Source organism: Marmota flaviventris, chromosome 6 (genome assembly GCF_047511675.1).
Source record: "Marmota flaviventris isolate mMarFla1 chromosome 6, mMarFla1.hap1, whole genome shotgun sequence".
NCBI lineage: Eukaryota > Metazoa > Chordata > Mammalia > Rodentia > Sciuridae > Marmota > Marmota flaviventris.
The window spans coordinates 72,579,803-72,605,761 of NC_092503.1; the positions used below are offsets into that span (position 1 = coordinate 72,579,803).

The 25,959-nt window shown below is 38.7% G+C and overlaps 1 protein-coding gene across 1 annotated transcript in view; it reads left to right on the forward strand.

Annotated features, from left to right (window-relative positions):
- Rngtt (RNA guanylyltransferase and 5'-phosphatase) overlaps positions 1-25,959 on the forward strand; it is a 239,393-nt gene that overhangs the window by 59,144 nt on the left and 154,290 nt on the right. The window contains exon 9 of the mRNA XM_027928259.2: positions 25,392-25,527. Coding sequence (XP_027784060.1) covers positions 25,392-25,527 — 136 coding nt within the window. The remainder of the gene's footprint in view (positions 1-25,391; positions 25,528-25,959) is intronic.

The following is a 25,959-nucleotide window of genomic DNA, read 5'->3' on the forward strand; positions in this document are numbered from 1 at the left end:
GGCAGGTGAGGGGGGTGGGGGGCGGCTCTGCCCCTCAGCAGGCTGCTGGGCCTGCTCTGTGTTTGGTCCCAGTTCCCTCTACTATGCCCTTTTTTTTTTTTTTTTAATTTGTTTTGTTTTGTTTGTTTTTTGGTAGTGGGGATTGAATCCAAGACTGCACTACTCAGAGCCACAGCCTTGGTTCTTTTTATTTTGAGATAGGGTCTCATTGCTTAGGGCTTTGCTAATTTGTTGAAGCTGGCCTTGAACTTGTGATCCTGATGCCTCAGCCTCTGAATTTGCTGGGATTACAAGTGTGTACCACCACGCCTGGCCTATTATAGGTGTTTTAATGTATATTAATATCCAAATACTACTTTACCTATATTCCATGAATTTGCACATTTGTTTATCCCCAACAAAGGTAAACCCTCTAACTCAGAAACATGCATGTGTTTGACAGCAAGGAGGACAGTTTGATTGGAACTCAGCACTAAAGAAGGACCTGCGTCAGATCAGGTAGGGCCGTGTAGGCCATTGCAAAGATAGGCTTTTATTCAGAGTGAGATGAGCAGTCATGGAAGGATTTTGAACAAAGAAAAGACATAATCCGACTAGCTTTAATAGAATCATTCTGGATATATTAATTGCATATATGAATTTTAAAATAAAGTCTAATAAAAATGGGGGTAAAATAACTTTACTATTTTGTTAAATAGGCCTGTAACAGTATAGTAGTCCCCCTTTGCAGAAGATACATTCCAAGACCCTCAATGGATGCCTAAAGCATATATATATATATATATATATATATATATATATATATAAAGTCTTTATATATACATATATATATATATAAAGATTTTTTTTCTTCTACATATATTCATATTTTTCTATACATAAAAAAGCTTGATTTATAAATAATAAAAGTACTTTTACTACTTCCATCCTTGGTGTTCTCTTGGATCAGTTGCTCTGGAGGAAGCTGGCCACCATATGATGAGGGAATTTTAGTCTGTCATTTTACCCTACTATCTTATCATTTGGCTTGGGCTGCTTTATTTCATTGCTTCACTACTAAGCTCACTTATGAGTTTGATGGTAGGCCCCAGTTCCTCACTGGCTATATCTTATTTGTGGGCTTCTCCATTAGTTGTGTTTGGGAAAAAGAGCTTTTCTGTACCCATTTAGGTTTTGAGGTTAGGTGCCTACAAATTATACTAACAAAAGGCAGATTACCAGGAGAAAAAGCTAAGTATTATATGAATACTTATGCATGTGAAAGTACACAAAATGAGTGGTTTGCTAAATTTACCTAACTTAATAGGAAAAAGGAAAGGTAGAGAATAGGGTTCTAGGAGAAGAATAAATGAGTTTCTTTGGGAAAGAAATAGATGTTTGGAGAAAAATGGTAATTTAAGTTTGTGGTAGTTTGTTTTTGCAGGTGGGAGTAATCTTTTTCCTTTTCTTCATGAATATAAAACTCTCCAGAGAGGGGATTTATGATAGCTTAACTCTTCCTGGGGGTGGAGTTTCTAGAAGGAGCAGATTAATGGCATCCTTATTTCCAGAACTTTCTGCTTTTAAGTCATTAAAGGGAAACTCTTAAAAGGCTTCTTTCTATATCTATTGAATCCCCAAATATCTTCAAGTTAAAATAATCCTTATACTAAAATCTGGGGTTTTAAGTGGGTTCCCACAGTTGCCTAAGTGTCTCAGGACATGGTCACCTCCAGAGCAATTGATCTAAGAAAGCACCCAGATGAAGTAGTACTACCTTTATCATCCAATTTCAAAAGTGATATATGATCACTTTTTTTTTTTTTTTTTAGAAGTGATATATTGTTAAGGTTTGTAAACAAGTCAAGATAGTGCCTGGCATTTTGCCAGAGGGAGTGGTTTGTGAAGTAACACCATCGAGCCATTAAATGTGGAGATTCCTTATTGGTTGACTGCTGTATCTAGTTCATGTTAATTAAGATAAGCTGTGTGTAATGTATATATACCCCTCCTGTCCTACAATAAACGGCTCCTACTCCTGCTGTATCAATCTACACAAGTTGCTCGTCACCCCCCCCCCACCCGGCTATTTTGCTGCAGCTGGACTGAGGCAATATATAAACTCAACCCACCCTTAAGGGGAGGGGAAATTAATCTCTATCTCTGGAAGGTCAAAGAATTTGTCGACTTTTAGGAATTTATTTTTTTAAGCTACCAAATAGCTTTATGTTTTAAAAAGAAAAACAAAACAAACTTTGCTATTATTTTGATGATGTCTTAGAAGAGGAATCATTCTGGATTCTTAATGCCATTATGTGAACGTACTATACTTTGATAGTTACTCATGGTTGTAAATTTAGACTGTTTTGACATTTTTGTTTTTGTAACAATACCATGATAATATTATTCTAGTTAACTTTTCTCAAATGAGTATTTATTTTATAATAGTTTATTGTAATAATTTATTAGCTCTTGAAGACACTTGTGGAACATACATACTTTTTTAGTGTTAAAAAAATCCAGTGCATAATTTATTATTTTAGTATTTTCTGCAATGGTATTTTGTGGCCATATTTTAAAATAATTAATATTTTAATGATTTATTAAACAGATTAATTGAAAAATTTCTGTAATTTCTGGTTTAGTTTTGGTGTTTTATGAGTTCACTAGATGGCAGCAGAGGACCAGCTTCATTCACGCTGCTTGCAGTAGAATTCTGATGATGTCCAGTGCATCTTATATCTAATACATCTTAAAATAGTAAGGGATTTTAAAAAATTTAGTAAGAATTGACAGGATCATGTATACAACATTATTGAAACCATAGACATTTGACAATGTTAACATGTTCTTTTGTGTCTGGCACTTGAATTATTTGTAGATGACCTTGAAGTACTATTTTGGAATTGATTTTCGTAAAAAAAAAAAAAAATTAGCTATAATAAAGTCTCTAGAAGTGTTTTGTCTGCTTCAGGAAACTCAGATATTCTTATGTTGGAATTTTGGAAGAGAATTAAGTGAAAATTCTGTTTTATCCTATGTGGGTTTATTTGTTTATTTTTCTTATTTGTGTTGGGAATGAAGGAGTTGTATAGAAAAACTCAGTGTTGAAGTAAAGCTCTTTTATCTTAAATACTGAAATTTTTGCTCATGAAGTAGAAAAGTTATTTTACTTGCATATGATATGAAGAACAGAGATTTTAATCAATGAGCTCTAATTATATATTTTGGTAAAGAAATTTCCATAATCATATTTTTTTAAAATCATATATAATTGAGTACTTATTTAATTATACTTTCTTCAGAAACTACATTGAGTTTTTGCATGTTTGATGGTACTTTGGTCCCTAAAAGTGTTTGTTAACCAGGTAAAGAAATTGGAAAATTTGTATTTCTGACAGCTTTTTTATTTTAAAGTGTGAAATTTGATTTGAAGAATTTGTAAACATTTCTTAGTACAGTGTGTCTCTGGCTTTTGGTTCAGCTCTAAATTTGCTGCCATTGCTAATATTTTTGCTGGTAAGGTGAACTTTCTTGGACCAATTTTATTTTAGTAACATTTTAGAATTTAGAAAATTTGATTAAATACTTTTGCATGGTCAAAGAACTTAAATTTGATTCATCATGAATTATTTAGAAGGGAATTTAAGCTTTTATATGGTATCCTAGCTTGATAAAATGCAAACTAATTGACTAGAATTATAGAATATAGAATATGATCAGAACAAACCAAATTCCCATTTAAATGATGAATTTCAAATAGTTGCACATCGAAATTATGCTGCAATCTGGTTGTGATAGTTGCATTTATTAATATCAGTCCTCATTACATTTATTTTTGTAGTCTCAGTAGTATTTAGTCACTTGTATTTAGTATTTAACTGTTGAGATGGTGAATCTAGAATTTCTTCTGATTTTTGTGTGAACATGAATAAAGACTAGTGGCAACCAATTGACTTCTACTAGTCTGATCCAGTAAGCATTACTTATTAGTATTAAATAAAAGTGAAAATGGAGGTCATAGTTAGGCATACACCAAGGCAAACCCTTTAAACCCAAATTTAAAATAATTTTGATTTCTTGAAATGCTGTCTGTACTTATAAAAGAAACACAAAACATAAGCTTTTGGTCCTTGTCAGCATGATTCTGTTCTTATCCTTAAAACAAATTGAACAAATCAGCTATAGACAACTGATTGAACAGCTTTTCTTGCCCTAAAAAGGATGTTAATGTCTAATACAAGAAAGGTCTAAACTCAAGAAAGGCCAAAAATACTTCCTCCTTTATGCTTTATAAACTGCTGTAACTGCAATTTTTACCATTTGATTTGATGTTTTCCAGATTTCCATCTGTACTTTTTGCATGACAATATTTCAGTGTTTCTCAACTTGTTCTGATTTTAGTTTTGACCCTAGTAAATGAAGAGATGAAAATCCATTTAAAACACTTGGTATACTTAAATATAATCTTACTTGCATGCATTTTCCTGTGTACATGCAGTGATATTAAGTACAATCAAGCATCATCATGTTGTGCATCTTCTGTAGGTGTTTTTAATTATCTTTCTTAAAAAGTACCTTAGTTGTCAAGCATGGTGGCATGCACCTGTAGTCCTAGCTACTTGGGGAGGATAAGACAGGAGGTTAGTGAGTTTGAGGCCAGCTTGGACAACACAGAATTTTTTTTTTTAAAGCTATTTTAAGTAAAAAAGGACAAAGCAGGAGGCATTATGCTACTTCATGTGAAAACATACTGCAAAGCTGTAATAATCAAAACAGCATGATATTGGCATAAAAACAGACACAAACCAGTGGTACAAAATAGAGAGCTTAGAAGTAAACTCAGTAATCTGAACTAAGATGCTAAGAACATGCATTGGAGAAAGGACTTCTCAATAAAGGTGTTGGGAAAATTGGATATCTACATGCAGAGAAATGAAGTTAGACCTCCATCCCTCACTATTTACAAAAAAACAAGTCAAAATGGATTAAGGAGTTAAATGTAAGACCTGAAACTATGATACTACTAGGAAGAAACATAGGAAGTGATTCAGAACATTGGGATGGGCAATGTTTTTTGGACATGATCTTAAGATCAGAAGAAACAAAAGCAAAAAATAAATAAATGGAATTATACCAAATTAAAAAGCTCCCGCATAGTAAAGAAACCAGTCAGCAGATCACAGAGACAACTTACAGAATGGGAGAAAATATTTACAATGTATACATCTGACAGGGTTGATATGCATAGTGTATATAAGGAACTCCAATAACTTAATAGCAAAAAAACCCAATTTAAAAATAGGCAGCAGATCTAAATAGACATTTCTCAAAAGAGGACACACAAATGACTGACAGATATGTGAAGTAATTCTGAACATCTCTAATCATCAGAAGATTGCAAATCAGGGGCTAGGGTTGTAGCTCAGTGGTACAGTACTTTTCTCGCACGTGTGTGGCACTGGGTTTGATCCTCAGCACCACAGAAAAATCAATTAACCAATCAATCAAACACATTGTCTCCATCTATAACTAATATACTTACATACGTGTATATATATATATATTTTTATACATATATGTGTGTGTGTATATATATATATGTATGTGTATGTATGTATGTATGTATGTATATATATATATATATATATATATATATATATATATATGAAGAATGTAAATCAAAACCATAATCAGATATCACCTCATTTAATAAGGATGGCTGATAACAAGAAAACTAAAGAGAACAAGTGCTGGGAAGGGTGTGGAGAAAAGGGAACCCTTGTACACTGTTGGGGGGATGTTGATTAGTACAGTCATTGTAGAAAACAGTATGGAGCCTCTTCAAAAAACTAAAAGTAGAACTAGTATTTGTTCTAGATATCACACTGTGGGGTATATATTAAAAGGAAATGAAATCTGTATATTGAAGAGCCTCTGTACTTCTACCTTCATTGTAGCACTATTCACAATTGTAAAAAAAAGGAAACAACCTAAGTGTCGATAAACAAAATGTGGTACATATACACAATGGAATATTATTTAGCCATAAAACACTGAAATTCTGTCATTTGTGAAAACCTGGTTGGTGTTAAGTGTAAAACGCTGAGCACAGAAAGACAAATTTGACATGATCTTACTCATGTGGAATGTAAAAAGTAGATCTCAGAAGTTTAGAGTAGAATGGTGATTACTAAAGTTGGGAACAGTAGAGTGGGAGGAGAGGGTTAGGAAAGGTTGATCAATGGGTATTAAGATACAGTTAGGAGGAAGAAGCTTTGGGGCTCTGTTGCATATGTTTCATTATAGATATCAGTTGTATTCTGTACATTTCAAAAAGAAGAAATAAAAATAGAAGAAAGAATTTTGAAAGTTTTATAAATGATAAGTATTTGAGGAGATAAATATATTTAACTTAAACATGTAATATACACATGTATCAAACATTACATGATGCCCCATTACTATATACTTTCAATGTTTTTTATTGTATTGGTTAAAAAACCTATCAGTTATGCTATTAGCTCATTTCTGAATTTAAACAGGCAGGATCTTTATAGTAAAATGTTTATGGTAAAATCTGGTATCTATGTTAGAAGTAAACTTTTCTCAAATTTCTTTTGGATTACGTCTTTTCCTTTCAATAAAATATTGTTTTGAAAATATTCATTGTTTGAGAAGCAATTACATGAAAACATGAAAAAAATATAGCTTGTTTTAAGGAAAATTTCTAATTTCAGACAAGTTTTAAAAGGTCACTGTTTGGACAACTTATTTGGAGCTGCCAAATATCTTGATGTGTGGCAATAAAGTTTTGGGAGAAGAATGAATTTGCATAATTAAAAACAGAAAACTTAAGACATGTTTATGCCCTTAAATAGATAAAAATTTAATTGTGGTATTAAAATGAGAAGAGGAGAGAACATTATGAAGTACAGTTTCATATAAATGATATGACATGTACTTAAAAATGAAAGAGGTCTTAGGTGGAGGATGTTAGCCAAGGACAGGTAGTAAGTAAGAGGAGCAATATGAAGAAGGTAGTCCTGAGGTTCAAAAAACCTGAGTAGGACTGACCTTACTGATAATTGGTATAAACCTTGAATCTCTGTAAGTTCTGAACCCTTGGCATTTAGGTGCTTAGGCTAAAGGAAGAAAATGGTTATACTAGTTGCTGCTTAATCCCTTTGTTTATATTTTGAAGAGTGTCAGAGTTTGCTGAACCAAGATTCTCTGACTTTTTAAACTGTTAAGTCAACTCACACTTCTTGACTTATTCTTAGGAAGTTGAAGGATGGGGAGTTTTCTTTATTTCAATCTTTTAAAAAATTAGGGTCACTGACTGCTGAGTTAGTGGGTTAACCCAGTGGCTTTTGAGACATTAAGAGAGTTGTTTTTGAAATTGAGCATAGAGTATGGTAAGAATATTTTCCATAGTTATATAGAATGCAGAGTAATGAACACTTTGAGTAATAGTTACTGTGACAATAGAGAGATGTGCTTAGCCAAAGGTGGTGATGTCCCAGAAAGTGAAGCCTGGGAGACATCACCAAAACACCTTTCTAGCAGAAGACTCTGGAAGACCCTGTATCAGTTATCTTCCAGTTATCTCCCAGCAGTTTCCCATTTTCAATTGTAATTCAGGAAGTATTAGGTGATTGGGATTTAGTGAAAGCTTTGACTGAAAGTAGATTATATTAGCATTCATTCATTTTGAAATTTCCCAATAGTGAATTTCAAAAGTTGTATAATAATATGAAAATTAGAAAACTGATTGGAACTTGCTTGTGATCATGCTTAGTCCTCCCCCCCCCCTCGCCCTTTTCTTTTTACCTACCTCCTTTGCTCTTTTTATCTTAGTTAGGATCAAAACAAGAACTGTCTCCCCCTGCCGCACCCTCAGTATACTAAATTCAGGTTTGCTCTACCATGGAGCTACATTCCAACCTTTTTAATTTTAAAACAGGGGTCTCACTAAATTGATTCAAACTCGAGATCCTCCTGCCTCAGCCTCCTGAGTAGCTAGGATTCCAGACAAGAACATTTCTATAGCTTAGAAAGGAAAAATTTAATGTAGCCTTTGGACACATTCTTCAATAGAAGACTCTTTTTTCATGTGTTTTAAAAAGTTCTAGTTTTTCTTGACATCTGCTATCTGGCTTTTATATTTTCTTTTTGCAGTTTTAGTGTTAGGGTGGCTAGAGGCTATTTAATACAATTGGGTTTCTTTCTAGTTCTCATTCATTTAGCCTTGGCTGGTGCCCAAGATTTTGCATTTTTTTAAGCTACCAAGTGCTGCCAATGCTATTTGTCCAGGGACCACACTTTATGTAGCAAGAATCTACTTCATTTTATCAGCGTGAGGATATCAGAGCTGGAAAGACCAGGTCGTTTGCTCAAGTTCTTATACCTAATCAGTAATGGTGGACCTTTAATTTTTAATGTAAAGAAATCATCTCTCACAGTATAAGGAAATATTTAAAAACTTAGCTCTCTACCTTATTAAATGTTAATTCATTGTTAAGCCAAACTTTTTATGTAACTATACACTTGATTATTTTTATTATATGTCATTAATTCTGTGGAATAGGAGAGAGGAATTCATAAACTGACATTGCACCCTATGCTGTGCCAAACTCTGTTAATAGTGTTGATTTTTATGTGGATGGGAAGCTTTGCAGAAGACTCTAAATCTTGCTGTTTGAAGACGCTCTCTTAAAACAAAACCATCTAGATTTTAAAAATGATTAATAGAAATAAATATACAGGACAGTTTGTAGATTTTGCAGTTCTTTATTGTAGGTCTTCAAAATTTATTTGTGATGAATTAACTCAAATTGAAATATAAGATAGTCTTTCAACTGATTTTTTTCCACAAGCAAAGTTTAATAAAAACTGTTATGCTTAAATAAAACTTGATAAACAGAACATGGTAGAAAGCTTGTAGTATAAACAATATATAAAATAGAAATGACTGTGCTTAACTAGAAGAAATGTAATTGTTGGCAGATTGTCCAAGTCTTCTGTGATATGCTGCTGGCCTGCCATTTAATATACAATTAACATTCTAAGATAAAAGAATGGTTAGACAGATTTAGCAATTAAATTGGTGGGGTAGTGAATGGACTTTGTAATTTAAAATTAAATAATACGTGTTGTCTGTTTAATTACTGTGTACATAAGTGATCACAGAATAGAATGAAGCTGTGGGCTTAAAGTGAATTTAAGACTGTAAAGCCTTAATCACATCTGTTTCATGACTTTAAATTGGTGTGATATGAGGATGAAAGAGGAGCTTATCCTTTTGGAGAAGACTATTATACTTACAATAAACCAAACTTAAAATTTATCTATAGGATTGTAATTTTTTCATAATGTTAAATGAAAATTTTGATAGTTTTTGATAAATTGAATATAATTGTGTTTTCATTTCAGTGGTTGTTAATAGTAGTGATAAAATGAAGCAATTGAGGTTTTAAATTACCTGAAGTGCTACTCTGAGATTCCTTAACTTTAAGCTATGTTTTCATGGAATTATAGTATAGTCACTGGTTGAGTTCCCAATTTAGCCTATAAATTTTATTTAATTCTTAAGGTACTTAAATTACTGTGTTTATCTGTTACAAAAATAACAAATGCAACAACCAGTGATTAAACTGTAATTGAAACATAAGAAGTTTATAAAAACTTTGAATAGTTTAAAAACTCTTGGAAAACTGATTTGATTTTATATGATAAGGAGAATAGAGATTTCTTATGAAGATTGTGAAGGGGACTCTGACATTGATTATTTTCTCTAGATGGATTAAAAATCTTACTACTATTAATTTTGCTTGGTAACATCTGTCTCTATCTTTGATCATACTTAATTAAGTTCATGAAGAACTAAGTAACGAAGGTGAGAAGGAAAAAAATATTATTATTATTTAAAAAAAATTTTTTAGAGAGAGAGAGAGAATTTTTCAATGTTTATTTTTCAGTTTTTGGTGGACACAACATCTTTATTTTTTATTTTTATGTGGTGCTGAGGATCGAACCCAGCGCCCTGCGCATGCCAGCATGCCAGGCGAGTGCGTTACCGCTTGAGCCATATCCCCAGCCCTATTATTATTTTTTTATTTTTGGGTACCAGGGATTGAACTCAGGGGCACCCAACCACTGAGCCACATCCCCAGCCTTATTTTTTATATTTAAGAGACAGGATCTCACTGAGTTGCTGAGGCTGGTTTTGAACTGGCAATCATCCCGTCTCAGCCTCCTGAGATGTTGGGATTACAGGCATACACCAGCACTTTTTAATAAACTTCTTAATAAACCTATGATAAAGTTTATTCAATACTGTGTTTTTTAGAATATGAAAAAAAATTGAAAATGGGTTAAAGTGGGCATGGATATATTTTGTGATCAGATTAGAATTTATTGAGCAGTGAGCTAGTAAGAAAGACAGGTGAAGTGTGATTAAGTTCCATGGAGAAGGGGAAAGCTGGAGTTTGGCATTTCAGCTGTTCTTGTATTGTTTTTAGAACAAGGTATGATAGGTGTTGGTAGACAAGGGTCAAACTCTGATTAACTACTCTTATGTTAGGAAGGTTTATAAATTATATCTGGGAAAGTGTATGTAAACTCTGAATTTTCTTTATAAGAAATTTTATTATACCTGAATTTATTTCCATATAGCTCTACAACCTTGTGAATTAGGTTTCAGAGACTTGTTTGCCAATTCTGTTGGGAGCAGGGAGGGAATATAGCTGGTATAGAAAGAACAGAGGTTTGGAAGTAGATTCTTATAAAAGAAAAGATGCATAGGGAAAGTTAACTTTGGGCTTAACACTTGTCTCTGTTGAAGCATGAAAAGTAGATGTCATGTCACTTGGCATGAAGTTATATATAAATAGTTAGTATTATGTAATCCTTGGTAGGTATTGAGGATATGCTGGGACATAACAGTGGGGTTATATCATAGGTATATTTAACTTACTTGAACTTAGCTGTAATGGGCAAAAAAGAAATGGGGTGGGGAACAACCAGCATATCCATTAACATTCTTGATTATAAGCAGTAGAAATCAACTTTGGCTAATTTATGCAAAGAAATATATTGAAGGCTCTTGGGAGAACTGGTCTTGGAAAGTGCATGGAAACAGTGGTAACCTTCAGCAAAGAGAAGAGCCAAAGTGAGGACACAGGAATACTTTGAATAGGAAGCCCCCATGGACACTTGCTGACAATGTCTCAGTGGTTGTAATTTTTCAATTGTCCTGGTTCCTCTGTCACTCACTCATGCTAAAAAGTCTGGGGAATGGAATATTTGATTGTCTGGCTTAGATCCTGAGCCTATTTCCAAACTATTTATTGGGGATAAGGATAGAGGATATCCAGGCTTTTGGTTTCTATTCTAAAAAAGAAAATTATCCATAACAAAGATCAAACTCATAGTGTCTGTCATTTCTCCTGAACAAAATGAAATAATTATTTCTTCCTTAAAGTGTTGCATGGCTCAACAAATAAATATTCCCAATTCCTCAAGCTAGAAGCTTGGAAGTTTTCCTTGATTTTTTTCCCCATTTTCTCAGCCTCATATCAAGCAAATAGTTTATTGTCTTGTCATTCTACCTCCTAAATGTCTTGAATCTAACCACTTATCTCTAAGTTATGATTATCTTTGTAGTTCCAGCCACTGTGATTTCTTACTAGGTCTACTACAGAGGTCTCATAATTTCTCATTGTCCACCCATTGGCTCCTCCTACCTGTTTAGATATATATTATGTATGGGTGAACTTCTAAAAATGCTTATCAGATTGTGTTATTAGTTTGTTTAAAACTTTTCAGTGGTCTGCATTTAGTTACCAATTTCTTGGTTCCAATCTACTCTTTTTTATATTGGTGGTTGGGTGCCAAGATTTGTAGAATACATTTCCCTATTCCTTCACCAGCATGCTTTCTGTAGGTTTTCAGCATTTGGGGGTACTGGTAGGAATTTTGAAGGTGGGAGAAAGGAATTCTCATTTCTAGTTTTTGTAAGGATGCCTCTAGCAGATGAGGACCCCTGCCATTCCATTCTTCATCTTCTCTTGGAGAATTCACCATCAGTGTTGTTTCCCTCTCAGAGCTACCAGCTTTGGGGTCAGGAATCCTAGGAGATGAAGTAAGTGCCTGCCACTTGTATCACTTTCTCACCCACTAGACTTGGTCTTAATACAGAGGTCTCATAATTTTATTTGTGTTCCTTTAAGGTGTTGAGCAGTCTTCATCCTGGGGCTCTTTAATAGGGATTCAAACTTGAGCTGTAGGCTTTTCTCAAAGGTCTAGGTACCCACTATATGGTGCCATCCTTAGAGATTTGAACCTCCTCTATCCTTTTCCAGGCATAGTCTCATAACGCCTTTTCTCTAAGCTGCTAGTTTCTGATACTTCTTCCATTTGTTCTCCAGCTCTGCAGGTAGTAGTACTTCCTGGAATTATTAATCTCTGGGTTACTTCATTTTTCCTGTTTTACCTTTTCAGCTTTCCAGTATCTGTATAATTTCTATATTAAATATCATATATTAATTATCCATGTGTTTTTCATTTGTCTTGTACAGACGATTTTCTATTTTTTAGGATAAAGAAAAAAAGTTTCATAATTACTATGTCCCTGGCTACTTCTTTAGCCTTGTGCCATGCAATTTTCCTGCTTTCTCCTTCTGCTTCAGTATTCTGCAGATTTTATTTGCCAGAAGGTGCTATATTGTCTTATCTCAAGGATATTGCTTCAGCTAGTCTGTATCTTGCCCTTCCTATTTTTGCCTTTCCTGCTCACCCCACAGTAATTTGCTTGGCTAACTCGTACATAATAAATGTAAAGTTTTTTTTAAACTCTTATTATAACCACATTTTAGCTACTCAATGAATATAACCCTTTGGGATGTCTTCCCTGATCTTCAGACTCTGCAATATATGTTGCATCCTCCTTTGTACCTTGTACTTCAACTTTCCAAAACTTTTTATTTCTGGGATTATTTGTTTAATGTCATATTTTTTTGTTTAGGGTATAAATGAAGTTGGAAAGAGAATTTGTGCTAAGTGGACTGTTATGTCCATTTAGCATTGAGCTTGTCTCCTGGCTGGCCCTCTGATAAACATTTAAAAAACTGGTTAATCTTTTAAGAAAAAAAAAATAGTGAGTTTGATAGGGGTTAGCAAAAATGGATAGGGATGGTGGTAAAATAAGTCAATTTAATTGACCAATGTTTTCTGTTTGTATTTCCTGTTAAAAAATACTTATGTGGAGGCTAGAGGAGGAAGACTGTTTATTGTGTGGAAGCTACTGTAGTATAAAGAATGAAATTTAGCATCCTTATTTTATTGCCACTAATGAAGTTTAACATCCTTGTTTTATTGACACTTTCCAAAGGAAAATATTTCTCCAGGTCTGATTATATATTACTTCTCTTTCCCTTTTCCTTTTCCTCTCCTTTTCTTCTTCTTTAATTTTTTGGTAGCTTTAATCCCTTGCCTTTTTCTATGCTTTAGAAAGCAATTTGTGTTTTGTTTCTGAAAGTAAAGTATAATGAGGCAAGCAGATATCATTAATAGTTTCTCTGCATAGAAATTGCAGCTCTTAACAGGTTTTCCTGTCTTTTTTTAAAAAAAAATATTTATTTTATTTAGTTGTAGTTGGACACAATACCTTTATTCCATTCATTTACTTTTATGTGGTGCTGAGGATCGAACCCAGGGCCCTGCACATGCTAGGCAAGCACTCTACTGCCGAGCCACAGTCCCAGCCCCCTCCTGTCTGTCTTTATCTAGTATGTATACACAGTTTTATCTTCCCTTTTCCCTGTTACCATATTATGCATTCTGATTTTTAACTTGCTTCCTTTCCACTTTTTTTCCAGATTATGAATCGCTTTTTACTTTATTGTTTTTATCATTGTTTTGAAAATGCTTGCATAGTATGCTTTTACATGCATATGTGGTATTTACTTAACCTATCTGCTCTTTGATGGATATTTGAGTTTTCACTTTTTACTGTTATGAAATGCTGTGATGCACTTCCTTATATGTATAGTATTGCTTTTTTTTTTTTTTTAAATTTTTTATTGTTGGCTGTTCAAAACATTACATAGTTCTTGATATATCATATTTCACAATTTGATTCAAGTGGGTTATGAGCTCCCATTTTTACCCCATATACAGATTGCAGAATCACATCAGTTACACATCCGTTGATTTACATATTGCCATACTAGTGTCTGTTGTATTCTGCTGCCTTTCCTATCCTCTACTATCACCCCTCCCCTCCCCTCCCCTCCCCTCTTCTCTCTCTGCCCCCTCTACTGACATTCGTTTGTCCCCCTTGTATTATTTTTCCCCTTCCCCTCACTTCCTCTTGTATGTACTTTTGTATAACTCTGAGGGTCTCCTTCCGTTTCCATGCTTTTTCCCTTCTCTCTCCCTTTCCCTCCCACCTCTCATCCCTGTTTAATGTTAATCTTCTTCTCATGCTCTTCGACCCTACTCTGTTCTTAGTTACTCTCCTTATATCAAAGAAGACATTTGGCATTTGTTTTTTAGGGATTGGCTAGCTTCACTTAGCATAATCTGCTCTAATGCCATCCATTTCCCTGTAAATTCTATGATTTTGTCATTTTTTAATGCAGAGTAATACTCCATTGTGTATAAATGCCACATTTTTTTTATCCATTCATCCATTGAAGGGCATCTAGGTTGGTTCCACAGTCTAGCTATTGTGAATTGTGCTGCTATGAACATCGATGTAGCAGTGTCCCTGTAGCATGCTCTTTTTAGGTCTTTAGGGAATAGACCGAGAAGGGGAATAGCTGGGTCAAATGGTGGCTCCATTCCCAGCTTTCCAAGAAATCTCCATACTGCTTTCCAAATTGGCTGCACCAATTTGCAGTCCCACCAGCAATGTACAAGTGTACCCTTTTCCCCACATCCTCGCCAGCACTTGTTGTTGTTTGACTTCCTAATGGCTGCCAATCTAACTGGAGTGAGATGGTATCTTAGGGTGGTTTTGATTTGCATTTCTCTGACTGCTAGAGATGGTGAGCATTTTTTCATGTACTTGTTGATTGATTGTATGTCCTCCTCTGAGAAGTGTCTGTTCAGGTCCTTGGCCCATTTGTTGATTGGGTTGTTTGTTCTCTTATTGTCTAATTTTTTGAGTTCTTTGTATACTCTGGATATTAGGGCTCTATCTGAAGTGTGAGGAGTAAAGATTTGTTCCCAGGATGTAGGCTCTCTATTTACCTCTCTTATTGTATCTTTTGCTGAGAAAAAACTTTTTAGTTTGAGTAAGTCCCATTTGTTGATTCTAGTTATTAACTTTTGTGCTATGGGTGTCCTATTGAGGAATTTGGAGCCCGACCCCACCGTATGTAGATCGTAGCCAACTTTTTCTTCTATCAGACGGCGTGTCTCTGATTTGATATCAAGCTCCTTGATCCATTTTGAATTAACTTTTGTGCATGGCGAGAGAAAGGGATTCAGTTTCATTTTGTTGCATATGGATTTCCAGTTTTCCCAGCACCATTTGTTGAAGATGCTATCCTTCCTCCATTGCATGCTTTTAGCCCTTTTATCAAATATAAGATAGTTGTAGTTTTGTGGATTGGTTTCTGTGTCCTCTATTCTGTACCATTGGTCCACCCGCCTGTTTTGGTACCAGTACCATGCTGTTTTTGTTACTATTGCTCTGTAGTATAGTTTGAAGTCTGGTATCGCTATACCGCCTGATTCACACTTCCTGCTTAGCATTGTTTTTGCTATTCTGGGTCTTTTATTTTTCCATATGAATTTCATGATTGCTTTCTCTATTTCTACAAGAAATGCCGTTGGGATTTTGATTGGCATTGCATTAAACCTATAGAGAACTTTTGGTAATATCGCCATTTTGATGATGTTAGTTCTGCCTATCCATGAACAGGGTATATTTTTCCATCTTCTAAGATCTTCTTCTATTTCTCTCTTTAGGGTTCTGTAGTTTTCATTGTATAAGTCTTTCACCTCTTTTGTTAGGTTGATTCCCAAGTATTTTATTTTTTTTGAAGATATTGTGAATGGAGTGGTTGTCCTCATTTCCATTTCAGAGGATTTGTCGCTGATACACAGGAATGCCTTTGATTTATGCGTGTTGATTTTATATCCTGCCACTTTGCTGAATTCATTTATTAGCTCTAATAGTTTCTTTGTAGACCCTTTTGGGTCTGCTAGGTATAGAATCATGTCATCTGCAAATAGTGATAATTTAAGTTCTTCTTTTCCTATTTTGATGCCTTTAATTTCTTTCGTCTGTCTAATTGCTCTGGCCAGTGTTTCGAGAACTATGTTGAACAGAAGTGGTGAGAGAGGGCATCCCTGTCTTGTTCCAGATTTTAGAGGGAATGCCTTCAATTTTTCTCCATTCAGAATGATGCTAGCCTGAGGCTTAGCATAGATTGCTTTTACAATATTGAGGTATGTTCCTGTTATCCCTAGTTTTTCTAGAGTTTTGAACATAAAGGGATGCTGTACTTTGTCAAATGCTTTTTCCGCATCTATCGAGATGATCATATGGTTCTTATTTTTAAGTCTATTGATGTGGTGAATAACATTTATTGATTTCCGTATATTGAACCAGCCTTGCATCCCAGGGATGAATCCTACTTGATCATGGTGCACAATTTTTTTGATATGTTTTTGTATCCGAGTGGCCAGAATTTTATTGAGGATTTTTGCATCTAGGTTCATTAGAGATATTGGTCTGTAGTTTTCTTTCTTTGAAGTGTCTTTGTCTGGTTTAGGTATCAGGGTGATGTTGGCCTCGTAGAATGAATTTGGAAGTTCTCCCTCTTTTTCTATTTCCCGAAGTAGCTTGAAAAGTATTGGTATTAGTTCCTCTTTAAAGGTTTTGTAAAACTCTGCTGTATACCCATCCGGTCCTGGGCTTTTCTTAGTTGGTAGTCTTTTGATGGTTTCTTCTATTTCCTCAATTGATATTGGTCTGTTTAGGTTGTCTATATCCTCCTGACTCAATCTGGGCAGATCATATGACTTAAGAAATTTATCTATGCCTTCACTATCTTCTAATTTATTGGAGTATAAGGATTCAAAATAATTTTTGATTATCTTCTGTATTTCTGAAGTGTCTGTTGTGATATTGCCTCTTTCATCCCGTATGTTAGTGATTTGAGTTCTCTCTCTTCTTCTCTTCGCTAGCATGGCTAAGGGTCTGTCGATTTTGTTTATTTTTTCAAAGAACCAACTTTTAGTTTTGTCAATTTTTTCAATTGTTTCTTTTGTTTCGATTTCATTAATTTCAGCTCTGATTTTAATTATTTCTTGCCTTCTACTTCTTTTGCTGTTGTTTTGCTCTTCTTTTTCTAGGATTTTGAGATGAAGTATGAGATCATTTATTTGTTGGTTTTTTCTTTTTTTAAGGAATGAACTCCAAGCAATGAATTTTCCTCTTAGAACTGCTTTCAATGTGTCCCATAGATTCCGATATGTTGTGTCTGTGTTTTCATTAATCTCTAAGAATTTTTTAATTTCCTCCTTGATGTCTTCTATAACCCATTGATCATTCAGTAACCTATTGTTCATTCTCCAAGTGATGTATTCTTTTTCCTTCCTTCTTTTATCGTTGATTTTCAGTTCCATTCCATTATGATCAGATAGGGTGCATGGTATTATCTCTACTCCTTTGTATTGTCTAAGAGTTTCCCTGTGACATAATATATGATCTATTTTTGAGAAGGATCCATGTGCTGCTGAGAAAAAAGTGTAACTGCTTGATGTTGGGTGGTATATTCTATATATGTCAATTAAGTCTAGGTTATTAATTGTATAGTTGATCCTTTGCTTCCTGGATTTGTTTGCGTAATTCGTTGTCGAAGTGATCTTTCATTGTCTGATTTTGCTGTTTAATGTCTTCCTTGATACTCCAGATCATCTGAAGCATGTATATCCTGAATTCTTTATCTGACATTCCATCTGCTGCAGCTGTTACCTCTTCTAAAGTTGCGTTGACCTGCATTGCTTGTGGTCCTTTCTTTCCTTGTCTTTTCATACTGCTTGCGTATCTTTCCTGCAGGTGTGGGCGGCGGCTCTGCTCTCTCCTTATTCCAATTGGGGTGTCGTGGCTACCACGCCGGCAGGTCACTGGGCCTGTTCTGGGAGCTGGCGGCGGCTCTGTTCTGCCCCTACTCCAATTGGGGTGACGAGTGTACCACGCCGGCAGGCCACCGGGCCTGATCCGCCGGTCGGTTGCAGGTTTGCCTACCCTGCAGGCGCGGGCGGCGGCTCTACTCTGCCCCTACTGCAAATGGGGTGACGTGTCTGTCGTACCGGCAGGCCACTGGGCCTGTCCCGCTGGTCGGTCGCAGATCTGCCCACCTTTCGGGCACGGGTGGAGGCTCTGCTCTGCCCCTACTCCAATTGGGGTGTCATGACTACCCCGCCTGCAGGACGCTGGGCCTGTTCCTGGCACGGGCGGCGACTCTGCTCTGCCACTACTCCAATTAGGGTGGTGTTTGTACCACACCGGCAGGCTCCTGGGCCTGATCCGCCGGTCTGTTGTAGGTCTGCCTACCTTGGAGGCGCGGGCGGCGGATCTGCCCTGCCCCTCCTACCCCGCCTGCGGACCCCTGGGCCTGATCTGCAGGTTGATCACTGGTCTGCTCACCCTGCAGGCACGGGTGGCGGTTCCGCTCCGCCCCCACTCCAATTGGGGTCACGTGACCACCACACCGGCAGGGCCTGATCCGGGCGTGGGAGAAGGATCTGCTCTGCCCCTACTCCAGTTGGGGTGACGTGTGTACCACACTGGCAGGCCACTGGGCCTGACCCGCCAGGCTGTCACAGGTATGTTTACCTTGCACGCTCTTTCGTCACAGCGCGAACCGCGGCTCTGCCCTGCCCCTCCTACCACGCCCATGTACCACTGGGTCGCGGGTCTGCCCACCTTGCGGTTGCGGGTGGCGGCTCCGCTCCGCCCCCTCTCCAATTGGGGTCATGCAGTCACCACGCTGGCGAGCCGCTGGGCCTGCTCCGGGCGCTGGCGGCGGCCCGGCTCCTTCCCTCTGGCTCGACGACAAATTGAGGAGACTCGGGTGCCTGTGCCTCACCCCCCCTACCAGGAGACCAACTGCTTATGTCACCAGTGTATTGATGAAGTTCCCTCCTCCGCCGCTTTCTGCAGACATCAGATCTCTGCCATGTTGGTATCCTATGCGAATGGCAGCATTTCGTTCCCCTTGCCGGGCAACCAAAGCACCGGGTGAGTCCTGACCGGCCCTCAGCAGGACCCGGACCGAGAAGCAGTTTCCGCGGGCTCCTAGCCCCGGGCCAGGGAAGTTCCGGGAGCTGGAACTCGGCCGCTCCGTGCTCGGTGTAAGCTCCTATAAATGTAAGCTCCAAGAAGCAGTCCCCGCGGGCTCAGTTCCGGGAGCCGTAATTCGGCTGCTTAGTGCTTGTTGTATGCCCTGGTAGGAGCAGGGTCCAAGAAGCAGCCTCCGCAGGCTCCGCAGCCCTGGGCCAGGGCGGTTCCGGGAGCCGGAACTCGGCCGCCCTGCGCTCGGTATTCACTCCGATAAGATCAGGTTCTAAGAAGCACCCAGGCGCTGAGCCCTAGCAATCTGTCTGCAAGCCGCAGGCGAATTGCAGCCTGAAATTACCTGTTCTATGGCTGAATGAGCTGCGGTCAGTCGAAAACAGGGGTGGTGACGTCAGTTTATCAACATGGTGGCTGCTGGCCTCCTCTGTGGTCTGACCGGTGTGGAGAACCGAGATGGACCGCTTCCTTCCCCCGTCTCGAACCCAGAATTCAGCCCTGAGTACGGTGCTTGCGCGGCTGGCAGAAACTGCAGCGCTGTAACCCTGCGTCTCTATCCCAGCGCACGCTGCAGATTCTAGCCGCGGGGCGATTTGCTGAATAAGCAGTGTTACCCTCCGTGTGACAAACCTCTCGCGTTTGAGTCCCCGTAGCTGATCCTCGTGAGATGGAAATCCTTCCTCCAGGTTCCGGAGCACCCCACTATTGCTGGAAATTCCTAACAAGATATCCTTTAGCCGTCCTGACTTGTCATACTCCCACACAGTGAAGCAGCACACGGGGACAATGCACTCCCCTCGCCGCCATCTTCTCTGAATCAACATGTAATTTAGGTTATTAATTGTGTTATTGAGTTCTATAGTTTCCTTATTCAACTTTTGTTTGGAAGATCTGTCCAGTGGTGATAGAGGTGTGTTGAAGTCTCCCATGATTATTGTATGGTGGTCTATTAGACTCTTGAACTTGAGAAGAGTTTGTTTGATGAACATAGCTGCACCATTGTTTGGGGCATATATATTTATGATTGTTATGTCTTGTTGGTGTATGGTTCCCTTGAGCAGTATGTAGTGTCCCTCTTTATCCCTTTTGATTAACTTTGGCTTGAAATCTATTTTATTTGATATGAGTATGGATACTCCTGCTTGTTTCCGAAGTCCATATGAGTGATATGATTTTTCCCAACCTTTCACCTTCAGCCTATGTATGTCTTTTCCTATCAAATGTGTCTCCTGTAGGCAGCATATTGTTGGGTCTTGTTTTGTGATCCATTCTACTAGCCTGTGTCTCTTGATTGGTGAGTTTAAGCCATTAACATTTAGGGTTATTATTGAGATATGGGTTGTTCTTCCAGCCATATTTGTTTATTTATGTTACTAAACATGGTTTGTTTTCCACTTTGATTATTTTCCCCCCTTTAGTGTCCTACCTCCCACTGTTGGTTTTCATTGTTATTTTCCATTTCCTCTTCCTGTAATGTTTTGCCAAGGATGTTTTGAAGAGATGGTTTTCTAGCTGCAAATTCTTTTAACTTTTGTTTATCGTGGAAGGTTTTAATTTCATCTTCCATCCTGAAGCTTAATTTCGCTGGAAACACAATTCTTGGTTGGAACCCATTTTCTTTCAGTGTTTGAAATATGTTATTCCAGGATCTTCTAGCTTTCAGAGTCTGTGTTGAAAGATCAGCTGTTATCCTGATTGGCTTACCCCTAAATGTGATCTGCTTCCTTTCTCTTGTAGCTTTTAAAATTCTCTCCTTATTCTGTATGTAGGGCATCTTCATTATAATGTGTCTAGGTGTGGGTCTCTTATGATTTTGCACATTCGGCGTCCTGTAGGCTTCTAGGATTAGGGGTTCTGTCTCATTCTTCAAGTCTGGGAAGTTTTCTCGAATTATTTCATTGAATATATTGCTCATTCCTTTGGTTTGAAACTCTGTCCCTTCCTGTATCCCAATGACTCTTAAATTTGGTCTCTTGATGTTATCCCATATTTCTTGGATGTTCTGCTCATGGTTTCTTAACAGTCTTGCTGAGCTGTCTATGTTCTTTTCAAGTTGAAATACTTTATCTTCATTGTCTGATGTTCTGTGTTCTAAGTGTTCTACTCTGCTGGTAGTATTCTCAATTGAGTTTTTAAGTTGGCTTATTGCTTCCTGCATTTCTAGGATTTCTGTTTGTTTGTTTTTTATAACCTCTATTTCCCTGTATAGTTGATCTTTTGCTTCTTGGATTTGTGTATGTAATTCATTGTTGAAGTGATCTTTCATTGTCTGATTTTGCTGTCTGATGTCTTCCTTGAGACTCCAAATCATCTGAAGCATGTATATCCTGAATTCTTTATCTGACATTCCATCTGCTGCAGCTATTACCCCTTCTAACGTTGAGTTGACCTGCAATGCTTGTGGTCCTTTCTTTCCTTGTCTCTTCATACTGTTCGCGTTCCTTTCTACTTGGTGAAACTGTTGTGCTATTGAATTTTCCCCCTATATATTTATATTGGTCTTGTATAGTTGCAAAGTCTCCCTCGCAGGCGCGGGCGGCGGCTCTGCCCCTCCTCCAATTGGGGCAATGTGCCTACCACGCCGGCAGGCCGCTGGGCCTGCTCTGCCGGTCGGTAGCAGGTCCGCCGACCTTGCAGGCGCGGGCGGCGGCTGTGTCCCTCTGCGGGCCGCTAGGCTTGTTCTGTCGGTGGTCGCAGTTCTGCCTACTTTGCAGGCGCAGGCAGCGGCACTGCCCCTCTGCAGGCCTCTGGGGCTGTACTGCCAGTGGGTCGCAGGTCCGCCTACCTTGCAGGCGCGGGGCGGGGGGGGCGGCTCTACCCTTCCTCAGGCCACTGGGCCTGTTCTGTCTCTCGGTTGCAGGTGTGACCTGTTCTGATGGTGGTCACAGTTCCCCTACCTGGCAGGCGCGGGGGGTGGGGGGCGGATCTGCCCCTCAGCAGGCCGCTGGGCCTGCTCTGTGCGTGGTCACAGTTCCCTCTACTTTGCCGGCGCAGGGGGAGGGGGCGGCTCAGCCTCTCAGCAGGCCGCTGCTCCTCTTCTGCCGGTGGGTCGCAGGCCCGCCTACCTTGCAGGAGTGATTGGAAGCTCTGTCCCACCGCGGGCCACTGGGCCTTTTCTGTCGGTGGTCACCGTTCCACCTACCTGGCAGGCGCGGGGGGTGGGGGGCGGCTCTGCCCCTCAGCAGGCCGCTGGGCCTGCTCTGTGCATGGTCATAGTTCCCTCTACCTTGCCGGTGCAGGGGGAGGGGGCGGCTCTGCCTCTCAGCAGGCCGCTGCTCCTCTTCTGCCGGTGGGTCGCAGGCCCGCCTACCTTGCAGGAGCGATTGGAAGCTCTGTCCCTCCGCGGGCCACTGGGCCTTTTCTGTCGGTGGTCACAGTTCCCCTACCTGGCAGGCGCGGGGGGTGGGGGGCGGCTCTGCCCCTCAGCAGGCCGCTGGGCCTTCTCTGTGTTTGGTCACAGTTCCCTCTACTATGCCGGCGCAGGGGGAGGGGGCGGCTCAGCCTCTCAGCAGGCCGCTGCTCCTCTTCTGCCGGTGGGTCGCAGGCCCGCCTACCTTGCAGGAGTGATTGGAAGCTCTGTCCCGCCGCGGGCCACTGGGCCTTTTCTGTCGGTGGTCACAGTTCCCCTACCTGGCAGGCGCGGGGGGTGGGGGGCGGTTCTGCCCCTCAGCAGGCCGCTGGGCCTGCTCTGTGCGTGGTCACAGTTCCCTCTACTTTGCCGGCGCAGGGGGAGGGGGCGGCTCAGCCTCTCAGCAGGCCGCTGCTCCTCTTCTGCCGGTGGGTTGCAGGCCCGCCTACCTTGCAGGAGTGATTGGAAGCTCTGTCCCACCGCGGGCCACTGGGCCTTTTCTGTCGGTGGTCACCGTTCCACCTACCTGGCAGGCGCAGGGGGTGTGGGGCGGCTCTGGGGGAGGGGTATAGTATTGCTTAACGAGTGTTTTGTGTGTGTTCATCTAGACATGGTGCAAGGTACAAGGTGTCTGATCTGTGGGAAGGAACAAAATATAGAAAACAGAAATCTCTGAAAACAGAGCTCATATTTGTAGATAATATCATAATTGCTTTCTTCAAAAAAATTTAGTTGTAGATGAACATAATACCTTTACTTTATATATTTTTGTGTGGTGCTGAGGATAGAACCCAGTGCCTCCAACATGCCAGGCAAGCACTCTACCACTGAGCCACAACCCAAGATCCCATAATTGCTTTTTATTTGACCTTTCCTTATGTTGATTTAAATTTCTTTTGAAAACAATCCAGAGCATTTCCTACTTCTTTTAAGATTCCTGAATTTTCCCTACCCACCAGGAGTTGCTACTTTTGAAGAGTAAGTAAAAAGAGACCCTTGAAGGACTAAGTATTCCTGTTGTTTGTGAACCTGCTAGTCTAGCCTTTGGTGTAATAATTTCTCAAATGCACATTCAGTCCAGATTGAGGCTGATTTTATTTTTCTAGTGAAATCTGAGTTTCCACACTTTCCATCTGCCATGGCTGCAACTATTTCAATATGTACCAGGGTCCTGGGCAATCCATCCTTTCCCCAGGAGTCTGCTGAAAGTAATTATTTTAGGAGCAGCAAGTCAGAGCATGCTAGTTCCCCCACACAATTCTCCTTTTAGTCTTCCTTGTTGCTCTTTCCCCTTTGTTTTTGCCTTAATCAGTTCTCATATTTCTCCTCACCTATTCTAAATTTTTGTTTATGGTAAACAAATTATCTTCTATTATATTAGCCTCTATGTACTGTATTAGGTTACATCTCTTTACCGTTTCCCCTGGCCTTTAATTTGCTTCAACTCCATCTTTTTTCTTTCTCTCTCTGTCTTTCTTTTCCTCCTCCTCCTCTTTTTTCCTCCTCCTTCTCCTCTTCTTCTTCCTCCTCTTATTCCCCCTCCTCCTGTTCCTCCTCTTCTTCCCCCTCCTCCTCTTCCTCCTCTTCTTCTTCGTGGTCTTCCTCCTCCTCCCCCCCTTCTCCTTTTCTTCCTCTTCCTCTTCCTCCTCCTCCCCCCTCCCCCTCCCCCCTTGTACATGGGAGGCAAGCACTCTGCCAACTGAGTTATATCGCCAACCCTCAGTTCCATCTTTTAGTGGTTGCTATTTTTTTCCTGATATACCTTGTGAGTAGGAGGTATTATGAATCAGTTTCTCCTCCATTTTCAGTGATGTACCAGGTTATTCTTCCACTCTTTCATTTAACACCAAATAAGAACAGGTTAACAAAATGATTCTGGTTCTTTTCAGGCACATTTACTAACCCTCATTTTGCTGTCAATTTTCTTTTTTTCTTTGACAACTTTGGTGCCTAGATATGGTCTCTATTTTTACCCTGGCTTGCCTTCGTCTTCGTTCATTTGGTAGCAATAGCCTCTTAATCTGTAATTTCCCCAGGTTAAACCTATCTGGACATTTTTGTTTATATGGTGTGAAATAAATCTGACCATTCAAAGAGACAGATTATGTTTATAAATCCCTCCATATATTAGGTTTTAGAAGATAAAGTATAAGAAATCTTGTGGTTTTTGTTTAAAATGTTAATTTTATATTCATGAATGACAGATTTGAAATTATATGTGGTTATATCATGATAGTGATTCAAAAGAGGAATTTTGCTAACTATTGTGGTAGAAAGAGCACCGAATAGCACATGTCTGGCTACATTTGCAAGTCCCTTAATTTTTCACTGTTTTTTTTTTCTACTTCAAAGTGGAGAGAGTAATATCTAATTCATAGTTGTTGAACCCTAAAATGCAATTACGTATGTGTATTATGTGTGTTTTGTAAACTTTGAGAGACTTATGTTTAAGATCTAATAAAAATTAGAGAAACTTCCCTCCTAAAATGGATCATAAGGTTGCTCCTTACATTATCCCATAAAAACATTGCTTTCCCTACACTCTGTTTTTCTTCAGGAAATGAAGAAGTATTAAAAAAAAAAAAATAAAGGCCGCATGTGGTGTTTTATTTCTCATAATAGAGAAAAGGGACTCCAGTGAACATTATTCCATTAAGATGTTATAAGCTTAAGGAAAATCCATTCAACTATTATTTCTATTCTTGATATTATATTAATATTATCTGTTTAATGTTTTATTTACAGTTATATGATGTTGATTGATGGCACAAATGAAGTTTTTATGATTGATAGAGATAATTCAGTATTTCATGTTTCAAATTTGGAATTTCCATTTCGTAAAGATCTCCGAATGCATTTATCAAACACTCTCTTGGATGGGGTAAGTCATATTTATTTTAAAATGTGTACAAAATTAAACATTGCTATTTTTCTTTTCCTTATAAGTTAATGTGTATTTTTATTAAGAAGTTAAGAATTGGGTCTATTTTTTTTTTTGGTACCACGAATTGAACCCAGGGGTGCTTAACCACTGAGCCATATCCTTAGCCCTTTTGATATTTTATTTAGAGACAGGATCTTGCTAGGTGCTGATGCCGCATCAATGTTTATAGCAGTACAATTCACAATAGCTAAATTGTGGAACCAACCTAGATGCTCTTCAATAGATGAATGGATAAAAAAAAAATGTGGCATATATACACAATGGAATATGGCATTTGCAGGTAAATTGATGGAGTTAGAGGAGATAATGCTAAGTGAAGTTAGCCAATCCCCCAAAACCAAATGCCCAATGTTTTCTTTGATATAAGGA